General features: G+C 43.4%; 1 protein-coding gene across 1 annotated transcript in view; it reads right to left on the bottom strand.

Annotated features, from left to right (window-relative positions):
• Nucleotides 1–14,720, bottom strand: part of NTNG2 (netrin G2) — a 107,588-nt gene extending 92,868 nt beyond the window's left edge. The window contains exon 1 of the mRNA XM_044661318.1: nucleotides 14,508–14,720. Within this exon, the coding sequence (XP_044517253.1) occupies nucleotides 14,508–14,720 (213 nt within the window). The remainder of the gene's footprint in view (nucleotides 1–14,507) is intronic.
• Between the last annotated feature and the right edge of the window lie 3,012 nt (nucleotides 14,721–17,732).

Here is a 17,732-nt window from a genome sequence, read left to right on the forward strand (position 1 = left end):
CAAAAATAGTTGCTTATAACAATCTGGTTTTATTCTCCTGTGGAGAGACCCCTTTCTTTGTTTCCTGTCCGCAGTAAAGCGTAAAAAAATGGTGGATAGAGCACCAGTCCTGGAGTCAGGAAGACTCCTCTTCCTAAGTTCAAATCTGACCTCAGATACTTCTTAGCTGTGTGACCCTGGACAAGTCACTTAATCCTGTTGACCTCAGTTTCCTCATCTTTAAAATGAGCTGGAGAAGGAAATGGCAAAGCATTCCAGTATCTTTGTTAAGAAACCCCCCAAATGACGTCTTAAAGAGTTGGACACATCTGAAAATGACTGAACTACACAACAAAGTACTCCTTGGTTTAGTATTAGGAGGAAAGACCTAGGTTTGAATTCTAGCTTTGATGCTCACTGACAGTGTGATCCTGGGCAAGTCACGTCGTTTCCCCAAGTCTCAATTTTCTCATCTGTGAAGTGGGACTAATAGTGCTTTCAGATCCTACCTCAAAGGGTAATGTTGCAAGAAATCTGCTCCAGAATTGTGAGTTATTATTATTACCACTCCCCCACCCCCATCCCTCATTTTCTCAATAGCACCCCTGCTCTCTGGTACTTGCTGCTATTGTTCCAGTTCATGCCAGTTAAGGAGGTCACCGTCGCCTCTGTCCTGTCTGCACCCAGAGAAAGCCTGCGTTGTGGGGTGAACCACTCAAGCAGAGCTGAGTCACCCCTGTAGCCTTGCTACATGTATGAGAGAACACCCAAAATAGGTCAAAAAGAGAATTCATTAACCTCAGAGTGCCTCTGGCCGGCAGGAGGCTGCTACCTGGCTTGAGGTGATCTGGTGACTGGTGGAATATCTTAACTTTTCAGGCTCGTGTCATGGACTACAATCACATTCTCCCACCAAAGTGGCCCCAGATGCCTCAGTCCGACCAGATTCTGAGCTGGATAAACCACAGGTAGTCACACCAATAAGTCATTTTCTAAGTTCTCAGCAATCCATTCTTGCCTTTTAGAAAGAGCACTTGGTGGGTGAGGAGAGGAACAGCTGGGTGGCTCAATGGTTAGAGAGCCAGGTCTGGAGTTGGGAGGTCCTGGGTTCAAATTTGGCCTCAGATTACTTCCTGGCTGTTTGACCCTGGGCAAGTCACTTAAACCCCATTGCCTAGCCCTTACCACTCTTCTATCTTGGAACCAATACAAGGTATTGATTCTAAGACAAAAGGGGGAAAAAAGAGCACTGGGCTAGGAATTAGGCCTGTGTTCTAGTCTTGACTCCTGATGCCAGCGTGTAGAGTAACCTTGAGTAGGTCACAAAGCCTTTTTCCCACAGGTAAGATGAGGGAGTTGGACTAGATCATGCCTAGGGTCCTTTCCCACTCGGAAGATGGTGACGATGAAGAGGATGAGGATGGTACCCTGGCCCAGAATGAGGATGCAGGGGAGCACACAGACCTCAGATCTCATTTTGCTGGCACTTCCTCTACCTGGAACAGATCAGGTGCCTGTTATTGCTGCTGCTCTTGAGTCATTTCAATTGTGTCTTGACTCTTTCTGATACCATTTGGTTTTTCTTGGCAAGGATTGCCATTTCCTTCTCCAGCTCATTTTACAGATGAGGAAACTGAGGCAAATAGGATTAAGTGACTTGCCCAGGGTCACATGGCTAGGAAGTGTCTGAGGCTAGATTTGAATTTAGGAAGATGAGTCTTCTTGATATCCAATCTGGCACTTTATCCACTGTACCAGTTGCTGCCCTTTATGCCCCTATTATGGAGGATTTTGAATTAGTTATTTGTGCTTGCCAATCCCCTATTAGACGGTAACTCCTTGAGGGCAGGGACCCTGTCTTATTCAAGTTTTGTATCTCCATGAACACCTAGCATCATTAGGCATTCCACACACAGTAGGTCCTTAATTTGTTGTTGCTGGATTGAATCATACATTTATTGAGTGCCACCTATAGTAAAGGTCTTCCTTTCTGAGACTGCTACATTTGAAATCACAGGGCCTGGGTTCAAATCCTAGCTTGGCTATTTCTTCTGTGAATCTTTGGGTATATCATGCTACCTCTCTGAAATCTCAGATCCTTAACTATGAGATGAGGGGGCTGGATGAGATGGTCCTTTTTCTTTTTATCTTTAAGAGCCCTTACCTTCTGTCTTTGTATTGATTCCAAGGCAGAAGAGCCAATGGGGGTTAAGTGACTCGCCCAGGGTCACACGGCTAGGAAGTGTCTGAGGTCACATTTGAACCCAGGTCCTCTTGACTCCAAATCTATCCACTGTGCTACCTAGCTGCCCTGAGATGGTCTTTAAAATGTGTTCTCTCTCTAGATCTAGGCTCTTAGGATCCTTATGGTCAGAGCCAAATTGGATGATAATGAAGTAGAGACCAGAAACGTAGGACTCAGGGTCTAGAGAGAGGTCATAAAATGACTTCTGCTCCTCTGAGAGTTACACTTGCATCACCATGCAAAAAGGATAAGAGAAGAAAAGGGCGCTGGGTTTCCTTTGGGACACCCTTTCTCACTCCTGTGGTCCTTGTGAAGGTAACTAGACTGTTTGCATTTGTATTTTTGATCTGTACTTATTGAATGAGATGTATAAAAAGCACACAGCATGGTGCCTGGCAGATAGTAGGTTCTATACAAATGCTGATTTCCCTCCTCCCCTCCCTGTTGCTGGCATGGCCTAGTGGAGACGGAGCTTTGGAGTCTAGAAGACCTGTGTTCAAGTCCTGCCTCTAGAATATATACGAGAGGTGACTAAAGACCAGTCACTTGATGTCTCAGTGATCCAGACGACTCTGTAAGATTATAAATGTCTGATAAATTATAAATCTTCACCAACGTAGGAAATTTCCTACATTGGAATTCTCCAAGTAGAGAAAAAAAATTTCACAGGACTGGTCCAAGCAAATAAAGAAACATTAACCATCGCTAATGCTGGCCTACAATACCCATTCCGCTTCTAAACCTTTCTTCTTGTCCAACTTTCAACTGGTTTAGTGACTAAAAAAATACTTCTTGGTATTAGAATTGGAAGGCACTTTAGGAGTTAAAATGTCAGAGCCAGAGGGGATCATTTAATTCAATCTCCACCTTCTTCCCCCCCCCCTTTTTTTGGACAGATAGAAGAAACTGAGGCCCCAGGGTTAGGCAGTAGGGAAGACATGAAGGCAGCAGGGTAGACTAGAAAGGAGACTGGCTCTAGAGGATCCAGGTTCAAATCCTGCTTCTGACACCACGTGCGTGACCTTGGGCAAGTTACAACCTTCTTGGGCCTCGGTTTCCTCATCTGTAAAATGAAGGGTTGGGACTAGTAAGCCATTGAGGTCTTTTCCAGGTCTATAGCCATGCTCCTAAGTACCTTGCTCAAGGTCACCTAACTGATTGGTGGCTAAAATGGGAATGGAGTCCAGGAATCACGGCATCGTCTGCAGCCACAATGCCGTGTCCTACTACAGCATCCACCAGGAGTTTGTATGTGCTAGGGGAACTGAAACCAGTTTTGATAGGCGTAAGCGATTTGGCCACCGAGGGTAGAAATCGAAAGAGGCAGACCAGAGAGGGGTGATTTGGAAGTTATCTGCTTTTTCCTATGCCCGACATCCCTGCTCCTTTCCAGTATCACAGATAATTGAGGCTGGGCTGTGGATGAGCTAGCTGGCCAGCAGAAATGCAGGCAGTGCACGCCTCTTCAGTATACCCAAGTGGGGGATCCTAGCAATGCATCTTCCCAGACGATAAACTAAAGCAGCTTCAGTGCGCTCCTTTCTCCCTCACCTCCCACAATCGAATCAATTCATCCTTGAGAATGGAGCTGGGAGCTGGCCGTTAGGGAGCACGCTTCCCAGCCCCATCTTTTGGCCGACTTGCCTGTGAGCAGGCTATGTCTCAGGCAGGGCTGCAGCTTCTCCTGCTTGCCCTCAAATAGATCTGCCCATATGCTCTGCTGCCCCTCTCCTCACTCCCTCACTCCCTCACCTCCACTAAAAAAAATTTCATGTAGAATCACAGAAGTTGGAGCTAGATGAGAGCTGGAAATCGCCTGGTCCGACCCAATCTTTTTTTTTTTTCAGAGGGGGAAACTGAAGGGACTGTAAGTTACTGTTCCCTCAGTTCTCTGAACTGACCATGACCTCATCCAGGTAGAAGCCATCTTCACTACTCATCTCATCTCATTTCCCACTATTTCTGTGAAAGAACCCTTCTCTCTGGCCAAGATGCATTGGTTTCCATTCAGCCCTGCCTTCTTCTGTTGCTAGTGTGGAGGAGAGCCAGAAAGGGGGCAATGAGGCTGAGAAATTACTTTTTCCCCCTCTTTTCTGCCTATATGAATCTCAGCTAAACCTCAAAGATGAGTTCAAGTCCTGACCTAAGGCAGTTTGGTAGAGTGTAAAGAGTCCCAGCTCAGGAGTCAGAGGACTTGAATTTGAATTCTACTTCTGATGATTAATATGCCATCTCACTTCCTAAGGCCTCGGTTTTATCATCGGTAAAATAAAAAGGATAGACTAGATTGTTTCTGAAGTTTCTTCTAGCACTAACTCTATGATCCTATTCCCTACTGATGCCTTCCGAGACTATCCCAACCCAGGGAGACTTTTTTGTCCTCTAAATGCCCATTTGTGAGGTACTGATCTCTTTGCAAGCACTCATACAGTAGGTTGACCTATACAGACTACAAGCCTGCAGGAAGGCTAAGACCTTTTCTTAACTTTCTTAGTATCCTTCTCAACCTTGAGCACACAGCTGTGCACATTAAAGGCACTCAATAAATATTTGCAGATTGACCAACTGCTTTAAGTATAAGTGGCCTGTGATCCCTAATCTCTCTTCCCTAGAGTGACCAATTCACTGTGGTCACATCTGTCTTCTCTGCCTTCCTCCCTTTTCATTATCATAATTAAATCCTCTGCCACTAACTAGGTCTATGACTTTGGGCAAATAACTTAACCTCTCTGGCCATCAATGGCTTGGGGAAAAGCTCCAAACTTGAAGACAAAAGACTGGCTTGAGTCTTGGCTCTGCTAATTTGACTTGGTGTTTGACCTTGGGCAAATCCTTTCCCTCTCTCAGGCAGCAGTTTTCTCCTCTAACAAGTAAGGGTGTTGGACTAGTTGACCTTTAAGGTGCCACCTGTGCTAAATCTATGATCCTTTGACCTCTCAGATCCCTTCTAGCTCTAACAAATCCCACAATTCTCTGATCAGTTGCTTTATCTTTAAAACAGGATGATATCATTTGCCTTCCTAGAGGAAGCAGCTTGAATTAGAGAAGCTCTTCCATCTCGTACAGCTTTAAAATCTATGACTGGGATTGTTCTTTGAAAGACGTTCTATCCTCCTTTACCCCCAGTTTCATCCCCCAATACACACACACATACACACACACACACACCACATTTCTCTACCACCACAGTACCCCTTGCTCTCTACCTAATCTATGTAGCTATTTATGTATATATGTATCTATCTATGAATCTATGTATCTATCTATGTATGTATGTACATATCTATCTATGGATCTACATAGCTATCTATGGATCTATGTATCTATCTATCTGTTTGCCTGCCTGCCTGTCCATCTATGTCTTTCTTTCTATCTATATCTATCTATTCATCCATCTATTCATCCATCTATCCTTCCTTCCTTCCTTTTCTTTCTTTCTTTCTTTCTTCCTTTCTCTTTCTTTCTTTCTTTCTTTCTTTCTTTCTTTCTTTCTTTCTTTCTTTCTTTCTTTTCTTTTCTTTTTTCTCCTCATCATCTGTCTGTTTGTCTGCCTGTATGTCTATCTATCTATCTATATCTATCTATCTATCTATCTATCTATCTATCTATCTATCTATCTATCTCCCTGTCTGTTCTCTCCTGTCCTGTCTGTTTGTCTGTCTATCCATCCATCCATCTATCTAGCTTTATCTATTGCTGCCTATCTAGCTGTATATATGTTTGTGTGTGTACATATTTTTATTTAGGTTTTTTTCCCCTATCAGGTATGGGATGCCTACTGATTTCCTCCAAGGTGTGTCAGGAAATATTTAGAAATTGACAAGTACTCCACACATGCAAGACGTCAGGAAGCCCTGCTGTAGAGAATTTTTCCCTTCTGTTTCTCCACAGGCCAGCACCTCTCTGACAGGCCTCTTGGACCAAGGCAAGCTGCTGCCCCAGTTCTCTCGGTTCTCTGCTCCCCAGGAAGGAGATTTCACTGTATAACAAGATGTCATCAAACAGAACTATTCTTATCCTAGGCAGGGTCCTGCCTCGGGCATTTAAATAGATCATTGAACTGTCTTAACTAAAGTGACTGGGTGAAACTCAATCTCCGAAGTGGCTTCTAGCTGAGGGTCAGAGATGGACCAGACTACCAGAACCTCTCTGCATTTTCTCTGATCCGCTGGCCTTTCAAATACCATAGGACTTGGAGATTCATCAGAGAGAAAAACTGGGGGCAAGGGGTGACAGATTCAAGGGGGCTAGACATACTCTTTCCTCTCCTATCTTTTTAGGTCCTTTCCATGTTTTAAAATGTAGCTTGAATCCCTCATGGTATAGTGGAAGAAGCAATAAATGTGATGTGAGGGCCCTGTGTTCAAATCCTGCCTTGCATACTACTAGTGTGGCAACAAACAAATTACTTAAACCTCTCCAGGCTTTTGTTTTCTCAATTGTAAAACGAGAGGGTGGAGTTAGATTGTTATAAAAGTCTCTTTCAGCTTCTAAGGTCTCTTTTATTAAGGTAGAAGAGCAGTAAGGGCTAGGCAATGGGGGTTAAGTGACTTGCCCAGGATCACACAGCTAGGAAGTGTCTGAGGCCAGATTTGAATTTAGGACTTCCCGTCTCTAGTAGGGTCTCTTTTAGATCCAAATCTTTGATCCTACATTCTTTTTCCTGACCCACACCAGAAGCTGCCTCTTCTGAACTTCTGCCTGTACCTCTCTCTTGGAAACTGATCAGTCACTGATCTCCTATACTATATATAGATCTCCTACACTACTATATTGAGCACTTATTCATCTTTTGTATTTCTGCACATTTATGGCTTGGTTTCCCAACTAGACTATAAGCTTTTCTAGGAAAAAAGTCTTGGGATCATAGTTTTAGATCTGCAAGTAATCTTGGAGGCTAAAGCCTTCGTTTTACAGATGAAGAAACCAGGACCCACAAAAATGAAACAACTTGCCCAAGACACCACAAATTATTATTATGCTTATTATGCTTAAGTCAGATTTTGAACCCAGGCCTTCTGATTCCAGATTCCATTAAGGATTTTTTTCTACAGTTCCCAGAATCCCTGTCTTTTTCTTCTCCTTCTATTCCCCCCTGGCATCCAACAGAGAAATGTTGTACATTAGTTGGTACTCAGTAGATGTTTGTTTAATGATGGAGTGCATGTGTGTTCATACTCATTGGTGGGGCTGAGGGGAAGGAATTCTGTGGGTAAAAAAGACCTCAGTCAGCCAGCATGGCAGCTTTGCATTCCATAAGTGGGAACTTTTCCATAAATATTGAGGTCTGGCGAGAGGCATGGAGCCTCTGACCTTAATTTTACATGCAGTATTCAATGTCAAATATTTATTGATATGAAAGAAAGAGATTTGGGGAGCATTAACTCTATATCTGGCTGCCATCACTTAATTTGTGTGGCAGCCTTGGCAGTATAAACTTGGTGAGTGAGTAAACTGAGTAACAGAGCTGTTAAAATCAAATAAGAAACTGGTGTTCAAGGACAGTTCTTTTTTTACACATGGCTATTGACTACTGGGATAACTATACCACTTTGATAAAGAACTGCTTTGAAACAAGTGTAATACTAGGGAGATAAGAGTTTTGGGCTATGTTAATGACACAATTGACCTAGAGGTCCCATCTGGCTAGAAATTTTAAGATTCTGGGGGCAGCTGGGTGGCTCAGTGGATTGACAGCCAGGCCTAGAGAGGGAAGGCCCTAGGTTCAAATCTGGCCTCAGACACGTCCTAGCTGTGTGACCCTGGGCAAGTCACTTGGCCCCCATTGCCTAGCCCTTACCACTCTTCTGCCTCAGAACCAATATACAGTATTGATTCCAAGATGGAAGGTAAGGATTAAAAAAAAATTTTTTTTAAAGATTCTGCAATCTAGAAAAGGGAACCTTTCATGGTACCTTTGAGGGGGTCAAGCTCAGGAGAAAGAAGCCCCTCCAAGTACTAAGAAAGAACTGCTGCTGCTTCAGAAATCATGAAATCATAGCTTTAGAGCTGGCAAGGTCCTTAGACGTCCTCTAATCCAATGGTGTCAAACTTAACTAGAAATGAAGGCCGCCAAACCATACGTGAGGATCTAAGATGACTTAGAAAATCACATATTAGCATCCCCCCCAAAAAATTTCATTGTATTTTTATTTATTTTAAAAAATGTTTCTCAATTACATTTTTAATCCAGTTTTGCCACACTCCAGCATGCTTTGGGTTGTAATGTGGGACCACATATTTGGCACCTTTGCTCTTGTCCCAAATCCTCATTTTAGACGTGAATAAATGGATGCTCAGAGAAATGTCAGCTTGCCCAAGTTTATACAAGTTTTAAGTAGCAGAAGTTTTTTAAGAAGCAGAACTGGAATCCAACTTTTCTTTCCCCACTGAATTATATTGCCTTTATATATAGATATAAAGAGATATATAGATATGTATATAAAGAGACAGATATAAATATCTAGAGAGAATGCATACACGTGTGTGCGTGTGGATGAGCAGAGGGGGCAGCTGGGTAGCATCGTGGACTGAGTGTTGGGCCTGGAGTCAGGAAGAATTGCCCTTCTGAGTTCAAATCTGACCTCAGACACTTACTAGCTAGGTAACCCTGGGCAAGTCGCTTCGCTCAGTTTGGCTCAGTTTCCTCATCTGTAAAATGAGCTGGTGACGGAAATGGCAAACCACTGTAGTATCTTTGCCAAGAAAACCCCAAATAGGGTCACAAAGAATTGGACATGACTAAAAAAAAAAAGACTGAACAATTGAAATCTGTATGTATATATACAATATATGTGTGTATGTATGTTTATTTACATACATATATTTTATGTTTAGTTTATATATATCTATATTTATGGATAGATAAAGCCTCTATAACACACACACATATATATAATACACATATACATATTTAGGAGATATATCTGATATGTATCTATGAGATATACCTGACCATATCTATGACTATGTTACATACACACACACATAGGTGCGTGTGTGTATACATACACACATGTTTCCTTAAAATCCTTCAAACACCTTAACTTGCTACTATCAAATAAGTGAACTGGATCTGCAGCCCTACCACCCCACTCCGGTCCTACAGTATCCATAAGTAATAATAGCTAGCATTTATATTTAAGGCATACAAAGCTCTATACATATATTATTTCATTTGATCCTCCCAACACCCCTGTGACAGGTGCTCTTAATCACCCCCATTTTACAGACAAGGAAACTGAGGCTTCAAGAAGTACCTTGGCCAAAATCCAGTTAGGGCCTGGGGTATTGTTTGAACTTGGCTCTCCCTGCCTCTGAGTCCCCAGTTCGCTATCCACTCAGCTAAGTGGCCACTGAGATGCTGAGGTAATGATGATACCGCCATGACAGCACAAAGGACAGTTCTGGACGTTGGCTCTTACTCTCTCTCCACCATCTCTCTCCGGAGGCTAGCTATTGTCTCCAAGGCACAAAGAAAGTTTTTTCCTCCTTTTTTATAAGCAGCACAGGTAGCTAGCTAGCTGGCAACCTTTTTTCCTTGCAGAGAACGCCTAATTATTTACTATGCCAAGCCATCTCCCACCCTCCACAAAGGGAGGCTGAGAGTGCAGAGATGTCTACAGGTAACGTCCGCTCCCCCTCTTTCCCCCCCTGTCCTCAGTCCATAAACCCAAATAGTGGCTCCTGGGGCTCTGTGTTTCCCCCCAAGCTGAGAAGGTGACATGCTCCCCTTTCTGAAGCCCTGCAGCTCTCATTCAAATTTCACCCTTGCCCAAGCATCCTTGGTTGAGAGCTCTTCCCTATTAATTCTCATTGTGCATTTAGAACCATCCAGGTTTTTATTTATTCATTTATCTTGTCTATCTTCCCCTCCCCTTCCTCGCTAGAGTGAAATTTACAATTCATTTCTCAGGTGGCCTTGCCAGAAGGGCGTTGATGAGAACAATAAGAAGGAAAGAGGCTGCAGAGAGGGAGAATTCTCACCCCAGACCCCTGAAAAACCAGCGACTCCTTTGTTCCTTGCTGCTCGTCCTGGTCTGCCTTCTGCAGCAGGCTTTCGGACTCAGAGTTTTAGACGTGTAGCTAGACCTGGTCAGAGTATGGGCGGTCTCTGGCATCGTGACTTTTTCCTAGCATGGGGACAGGCTGATTTTGGATGGAGGGAAGATGGGACTGTCGTGTTTACAGAATTGCTAACAACAGGGAAGAGGGCAGAGCTGCACAGGACCCACTGTTGTGAGGGATCCACACTGACCTTTAAGGCAATCACAGTTAGGGATTAGTTGATAAAATCAATCCTGACTATACCTGCTCTGCTGTTTATTTCTAGCCTTAAATAAGAGATGGCATTATGGAGCCTATAAAACCCTAGGGTTGAAGTAAGAAAGACCTCGCTTGGTCCAAACCCACCTCTGCCACTTACTACGTGTGTAACCTGCTATCTCTAGATTTCACTTTCCTCATCTGTAAAATGGGGAGAATGTGAGTTATGCCCCTTTTGGCCATTGTCATAAGGCTCAGATGCACAAATGTATGTAAAGTGCTTTGCAAACCTTGAGATAGTGGATGTGTGGCAGCTATTATTAGTAGTGTAATAGAAACATCATTGGATTGAGAGTCAGTGAAGCTGGCTTCGAATTCTGCTTCTGATGCTACTTGTGACACCAAGACCAAGTCACTTCACTTTGGGCCACAGGTTACAAGTAAAATGAAGGGGTTAAACCAAGATGATCTCTACCAGCTTTAAATTGTAGGATCCATGGAGACTGAGAGGCACTGGGATACACACACACAGCTCTTTAATACATGTATATAAATATACACAAATATATATGAGATATATCTGGGATACACACACAGCTCTATAATGTATATGTATTTTGTATGTATACATATATACACACGAGATATATCTGGGACATACACAGATTTCTATAATATATGTGTATGTATATATATATATGTCTCTCTCTCTATATATATCTGGGACACATGCACAGTTCTATAATGCATGTGTATTTTGTTTGTATATATACACACATGAGACATCTGGGACATGTACATATTTCTACAATACATGTGTATAACATATGTACACACTTAGGAAATCTATCTGGGACACACAGTTCTATATTACATGTGTATTTTGTACATATATATACACACACACACACACACACACACACACGAGATCTATCTGGGACATACACCCAGCTCTAGAATACATGTGTATTATAGACACACACATATATGAGATCTATCTGGGAATACACACCTACTCTAGCTACCACCATCCTGCAAGTGAACTCCCAGGGGTCACGGTTCAGCCCTTGGGGCTCCCGGGGAAGCCAAGTCCTCAAAGGATGGTCTCCATCACCTCAAAGGTACAATACTCTCCCCGCCAAACCAGACAGTCTTGTTCTTATGGGCTGCACATTTGTAATCAAAGGCAAGGCCAGGAGGGCAGCCCATGATAAAATATTTAAGGCAGGCCAACAGGTGGAGAGGTGCTAAGATGCTGCCAGGAGACCCTATTAGACATGTCTTATTTTAGGGTGCTTCCAGTTTATTCTGTTCTCACTCACGTGGTGGGGTGGACGTGGGGACTGGTGGTGAGGGGAGAGGGGTGTGTGTGGAGGAGAAGGGATCCTAACAGGGATGAGTGGGGAGGCAGGGGACTCTGTCCAAGTTCAACCCATCCCGGCCAGTGGCTAGATATGCCTGGTTCTTGATCTGCCAGTCTTGAGACAAGATTCCATCAAGGGGTAGGGAGTGGGGCATGGGGTCAGGGAAGAAGGAGGTTATTATTCTTAACTGGATATGGATGGGGAGGGTTTCTGACCTGGCTTTTACGGTTGTTTCTGACCCCTGAAGCTCTTTAAACAAAAGTGAGTCTTTTGAATTATGAATCAGCCATTTCCCCTCCCCCACCAAATGAGCCTTGCGGTATGCCAAATAAAAGGCAATGATTAATATTTAAAAGAAAAAATACATTCGAGGTTTTAAATACAAGAGCTAGTGGCTGTCTTTCACTCTGGAGGGTGGAGAGAAGTTCTCTCACATGCTAGGAATAAGGTTGCTACCTCCAAAGTACTCTCATTCTGGACTATTTGTCCCCTCCCCAGCTCTGAAAAGCCATGGATGCCGAGGCGTTCATCCAATTTGTCTTGGAAGCCCTGCCCTCTCCCAGTCCTGGACTCTCGGCGACCTTCCCAGTCACCTACAGGCACGGGGAGGGTTTACCCTCATCCGTGTGGATCCTCTTGGATGGATCTCTGCATGCCAGAAATTCAATTTTCGACATGGAACTGTGTGTGTATGTATGTAGATCAGCAATAGCATCTCTATTTTCAACAGAGAAACAGAAAGACCTTTGCAAGGTCACAAAGGATTTGCATCACAACTTAGGGAAGGAGTTCAGGTAGGCTTGGATCTACCAAGTGATTTCTCACAGAATCAGAAGGGTTGAGGAAGCGGCATTTTATCAGGCATCAAGGATATCTGGATTTTTATTCCTGTGTCCACCACTTATTAATCACATGATCGTAGGTAGAAACTTAGTCTCTCTCAGCCCGATTTTCTCACTTCCAAATGGGCATGACGCTCCCTGCCCTCTCACTAGACTCTTGTGAGAGCCAACGTGAGAAATTTATGCAAAAATGCTTGATACACAACAATACAAATGTAAGGTTGGTATCATTGATCCTAATTTTTTCTGGCTATTTTTCACTAGTGAGAGGTGGTCTAAGTTCAAGGCCTCCTTGGTCTCTGATAGTGGTATGATCCTGAAAAGTCACTCAACATCTTGGTGCCCCCTTCCAACTACCCCCCTAACTCTCTAAGATTATGACATTAAGTATAATTGCCATAATAGTAGGATCATAGAATTGGAAGGGACTATTAAAAAAAGAAAGAAAATGCAGCTACACCTGTTCTTTATTAGTAGGCTGAATGCCCCTATTAATAAAGGATATCTTGCTTGGAAAAAAAAAAGAATTGGAAGGGACCTTAAGGCCAATAAGTCCAACTCCCTGATTTTGCAGATAAGGAAACTGAGGCACCAGCTGGTTTAGTGATTTGTTCAGGAAGTGCTTGAGGCAGGGTATAAATGAAACCAGATCTTTGTGATTCCAAATCCACTTGCCTTATCCATTATGCCCAGTTTCCTTATTGGAAATTTCTCATTAATGAATTGCTGGTGATTCAGTAGATAGAATCCTAGTCAAGAAAACTCATCTTCCTGAATTCAAATCTAGCCTCAGATACTTACTAGCTGGGCAACTCTGGGCAAGTCACTTAACTTGGTTGGCCTCAGTTTCCTCATTTATAAAATGAGCTAGAGAAGGAAATGGCAAACTATTCCAGTGTCCTTGCTAGAAAACCCCCAATAGGAGTCATAAAGAATCAGACACAACTGAAATGACTGAACAACAACAAATACTAATGAAATTATGGATTTGAAAAATAACAGAGCACCTCTCATTAATATCTAATAAAAAGCAGAATCACTGTTCTCATTTATTCTGATCATTGTATGGTATTAAGAACTGGGAGCTGTATTTGGAGACTGTTTCAGTTATGGCTCCACTCTGACTGACTACCTGGATGACCTTGAACAAATAACATAGCCTTTCTGGGCCTCAGTTTCTTCAACTCTAAAATGAAAGGGGTCAACCCCTGTGGGCCAACCATGGCTCTACATCTGTGATCCCAAAAGGCAACGACTGGGATGGCTTGTTGGCAGGGTCATTGGACCTAGCCAAGGTGTCTGCAGAGGAGCATTCCTCTAAGCCATCATCGGGAAAGCATGTCCAGGAGGGAGGACTGGACGACTCTCTAAACCTTGTGAACCGGCCCTTGCCTGCTCTCCCTAGAACAATGCCTCCGTCCAGATGAAGCATACTCATGTCATCAAGTTGACTGGGACTGAAAAAGCAGCACCTGCTACTTTGGGGAGGGTTGGAGAGGGCGGGAGAAGAGGAAGGGATAGTGATGTATAACCATTGCGTGTTAAGGAGGAAGAAGTGCCCATTGGATCAGGATCCAGCTTTCACTTGGTCACCTTATCCTGCATCCTGTGGTCTGCTGAGTAACCTGCACTTTTGCACATGTCCAGGGGTGAGGGTGAGGGAGGGCAGAGAAGGGAACGGACAACAGTGAACTGAGAACCTGGAAACTCCCCTGGAAGCATCGCCTGCCTTGGTGGTTTATCCCACCCTGTCTACCCATCCCCAGGCTTTTAGTCTGAATGGGCCAACAGGGAAGAAAGGCATCCACTTACATGAGTGCAGAATCTCTCTGGGGGATCTCCACAGGTGATTCCAGCGGGTTCCACCTTTACCGTGACATAGTCCTTCATGCTCATGGCCTTGGGCTGACAGGCGTAGAACTCCCAGGACGGGCCCTCATCTGTGGTCACCCAGGATTTGCAAATGTCGTAGTCCCCCATGGCCAATGGGAGGCAGTGCAACAGAAGGGATGCCAAGAGCAGCATGACAGCAGGTGCAGGCGGTGGACTCCGGGCCTGGAGAGGCCCTGGAAAGGCAGCGTCTGGGTTAGGAGTGAATGATGGGCTCAACATGGAGATGCCACATCTACTAAACAGGAGTGGCCAGGGACATTCCAGAGACCCAAGGACCACTGGTTCGTAGGCAAGACGGAACCTCTTTGTCCCGAAGGCAGGTCTGGCCAGCTGATGTGGAAAATTCAGAGCCAGTGTTTCTCACACTATTGATAGGCGGATCAAAAAGTTGTCCATAACTTCACATCCCCCTAATCTTGGCATAACAAGGTGGGTGACTTTTCCTAGAGATGAAGCAGATGAAATCTGGCGCACTCTCAAATGGTGACAGGGTTTCCAAATGGGATAGGGAGAAAACCCGCAGGGATCTTGCATGAGGCTGGATCAGATTGCTTTTAATTTTTGTCCTTCCAATCAATGAAGGGTTTAAAGCATCCTTAAAGTATGATGTGGTGTGCCGGAAAGAATTTAAAATGAAACCCCCCCGGCCTGAATTAGATAAAATAAAATAAAGTCAGGTAGTATACATGTTAGCTGGAAACATAGTCTTCTTTGGGACTGAATGTAATGTTTTGAACCAAAAAAATAGAAAGACTTTCATATGGGTTTAAAGTGACAGCTATCTTGTGATTCATCTGAAAAAATAAAAAGCCACTGAGGTGTTGATTGGGGGATGGGTTGTTTTGCTCTACTTGAAGAGGGGATAGGCACTAATAGGAGACCAGCTGACCTTGGCTTCTAGCCACAGGCGACTTATTATGAAGTTTCTGAAGCTTCAGCTACCAATCCATCCAGGTACCTGGGGTCTGGCTTGTCTTTCATTGTAAGAAGGGAAGAGAGCGTGCTCATTAGCAACAACACCTGCAACAAATTAAAGACAGAGAGAGAGAGAGAGAGAGAGAGAGAGAGAGAGAGAGATAAAGATTTACAAGAACAAAAGCTCTCCAACTAAATGTGCAAAAAAGAAAGGGGGGGGACTGTACTAGGTATCAAGGTCTCTTGAGAAACGTGGGTTATTTTTATTAATATTGGAATTGTGCATCTGGAAAAGGCACATCATTAAAAAGGGTGATGGGTTTTCTTATCATTGGGAGTGGTAGGGATTAGGTCAGCAAAGCTCCCCCCCGTCTAGGGGGGGATGAAAGTCTTCAGACTTTCCAGAAGATCCCCAGGAGTCAAGATTTAATAGTTGCTTTACTAGCAAGTCAAAATGCCAGAGCTATTAAAAGTCAGAGACTAGACTATGAATATAGGTAGAGACAAATAGCTAGTAATAGAAACATAGGCCAATAAATAAGAAAACTGGGCAGGAAAACATAGTCTTCGAGCCATAAACAAAATTTATTTGGAATATAAAAATTTATATATATATTTTTAAATTTAAGAAACCAGCAATATTGAAGGCTTTCAGAAGAACAATGCCATTTTCTCTTATTGAGTTTTCTGTTCAGAACCGAGGACATTGCAATTAATTCTCTCTGGTTGTATTTGCTGGGGCCACCATGATTACTAGCATCACTTTCATCAATAATTATTAGAAAAATATATATGATCATATAAATGATATAATTAATATAATCATTGTACACATACATATGTTAAAACTAGGAATGTAGTACTAAAGGACCCTTGCCATTTTAACCAGACCACTGTTATGCATTTGGCCAAAAGGGCCATATAACTCATAATGAGTTAACACCAGATGTGAGTTATTAATTATTGTTTCTTACTTCATTAAATATGACATCAGAACCACCCCAAAGGTGACAGTGAACCATCATTCTGATCCCCATTCCACACTCCAAAATTGGGAATAGGAAGGGTGATTTTCCAATATGATGCTTGAGGAGTTAATCTATTTCCATAATTTCTTCTTATACACACATTCACTCACTCACTCACTCACACTCACACACCCTCTGCCAAAGATGACAAAGTGGATGAGCCATTTTTGCTCGGTCCAGATTGAGTACTCGACTTATCCAGTTCTTGGGTGAAGCCCTAAATCACAGCCCCATTGATCCCAGTTCAGGGGCATTCATACATCTGTATTAACCTCTCCCCCTTCCCCTTCTCTCAGGATGAAGGGCTCCTGATGGAGATGAATGAGAACCTAAAACATCCTCATCTCTCTGTGCTGTTCAGAGGGAAAGCCTGTGCTATAGCTAGCTCGCCTGGCCTTGAATGCGCTCCCTGATAGAAAACTCTCAGAAAGAATACCGTCTGTGTTCTATTTTTACAGCATGAGTAAATGTAGTAAAAATAAAATAGTGTGTGACAGGCAAAGGTCTGAATGCTGATATCAGAGCTGTTGTGTTCACCAAAAACAGCCCCTTCCTAATTAATTCATCAAATGGGTGGCTTCCAACTGTTCAGGAACAGCAGAGACAGGTAGAGCTGGGAACGGAGTCCAGCCAGAAACAATTGTCTCTCTTTCTCTCCCTGGGCTAGACATGGTGTTAACTTTAGAGATCCCTTTCCCTAACCTGCACAACATAACCACTTTCCCCGGCTTTACTGGCAGGAGGACTATATCTAAATGTGAGGCTGGCGGCGGGGAGGGAAGGAGGAAGAGAAGACAGGCGGGTGGGCTGGCTAGCTGTGTGGAGCTAAACTGAAATATCTATTAATTACTCCTCAATTTTGTTGGCTAAAATGCCACACATTCCCTGGAAAATGGGGGGGGGGGGAGGGGGAGAACAGTAACAACAGACTCTGCCTGGAGGACGTTATTTACAACCAGTCAATCAAATGGGTATTTGCAGACATAGTGGGGGGGAATTGTGATTTCAGCACCCTAATATTTTGCTTGGTTTTGCCAAAACAACAATACCCACAAAGATCACCAGAGTTTTCTGAATAATGAAGCATAAATCAGACGGTGGGAAACGAGAGGGGGAAATATTCATAATCAGAGGTTTCATTCTGGTAGATTGCTTTCTCCTTGGCAAATAAATCTCCACCTGCTATTATTAAGAAACTGCA

The sequence above is a fragment of the Gracilinanus agilis genome, chromosome 2 (assembly GCF_016433145.1).
Source record: "Gracilinanus agilis isolate LMUSP501 chromosome 2, AgileGrace, whole genome shotgun sequence".
Lineage (NCBI taxonomy): Eukaryota > Metazoa > Chordata > Mammalia > Didelphimorphia > Didelphidae > Gracilinanus > Gracilinanus agilis.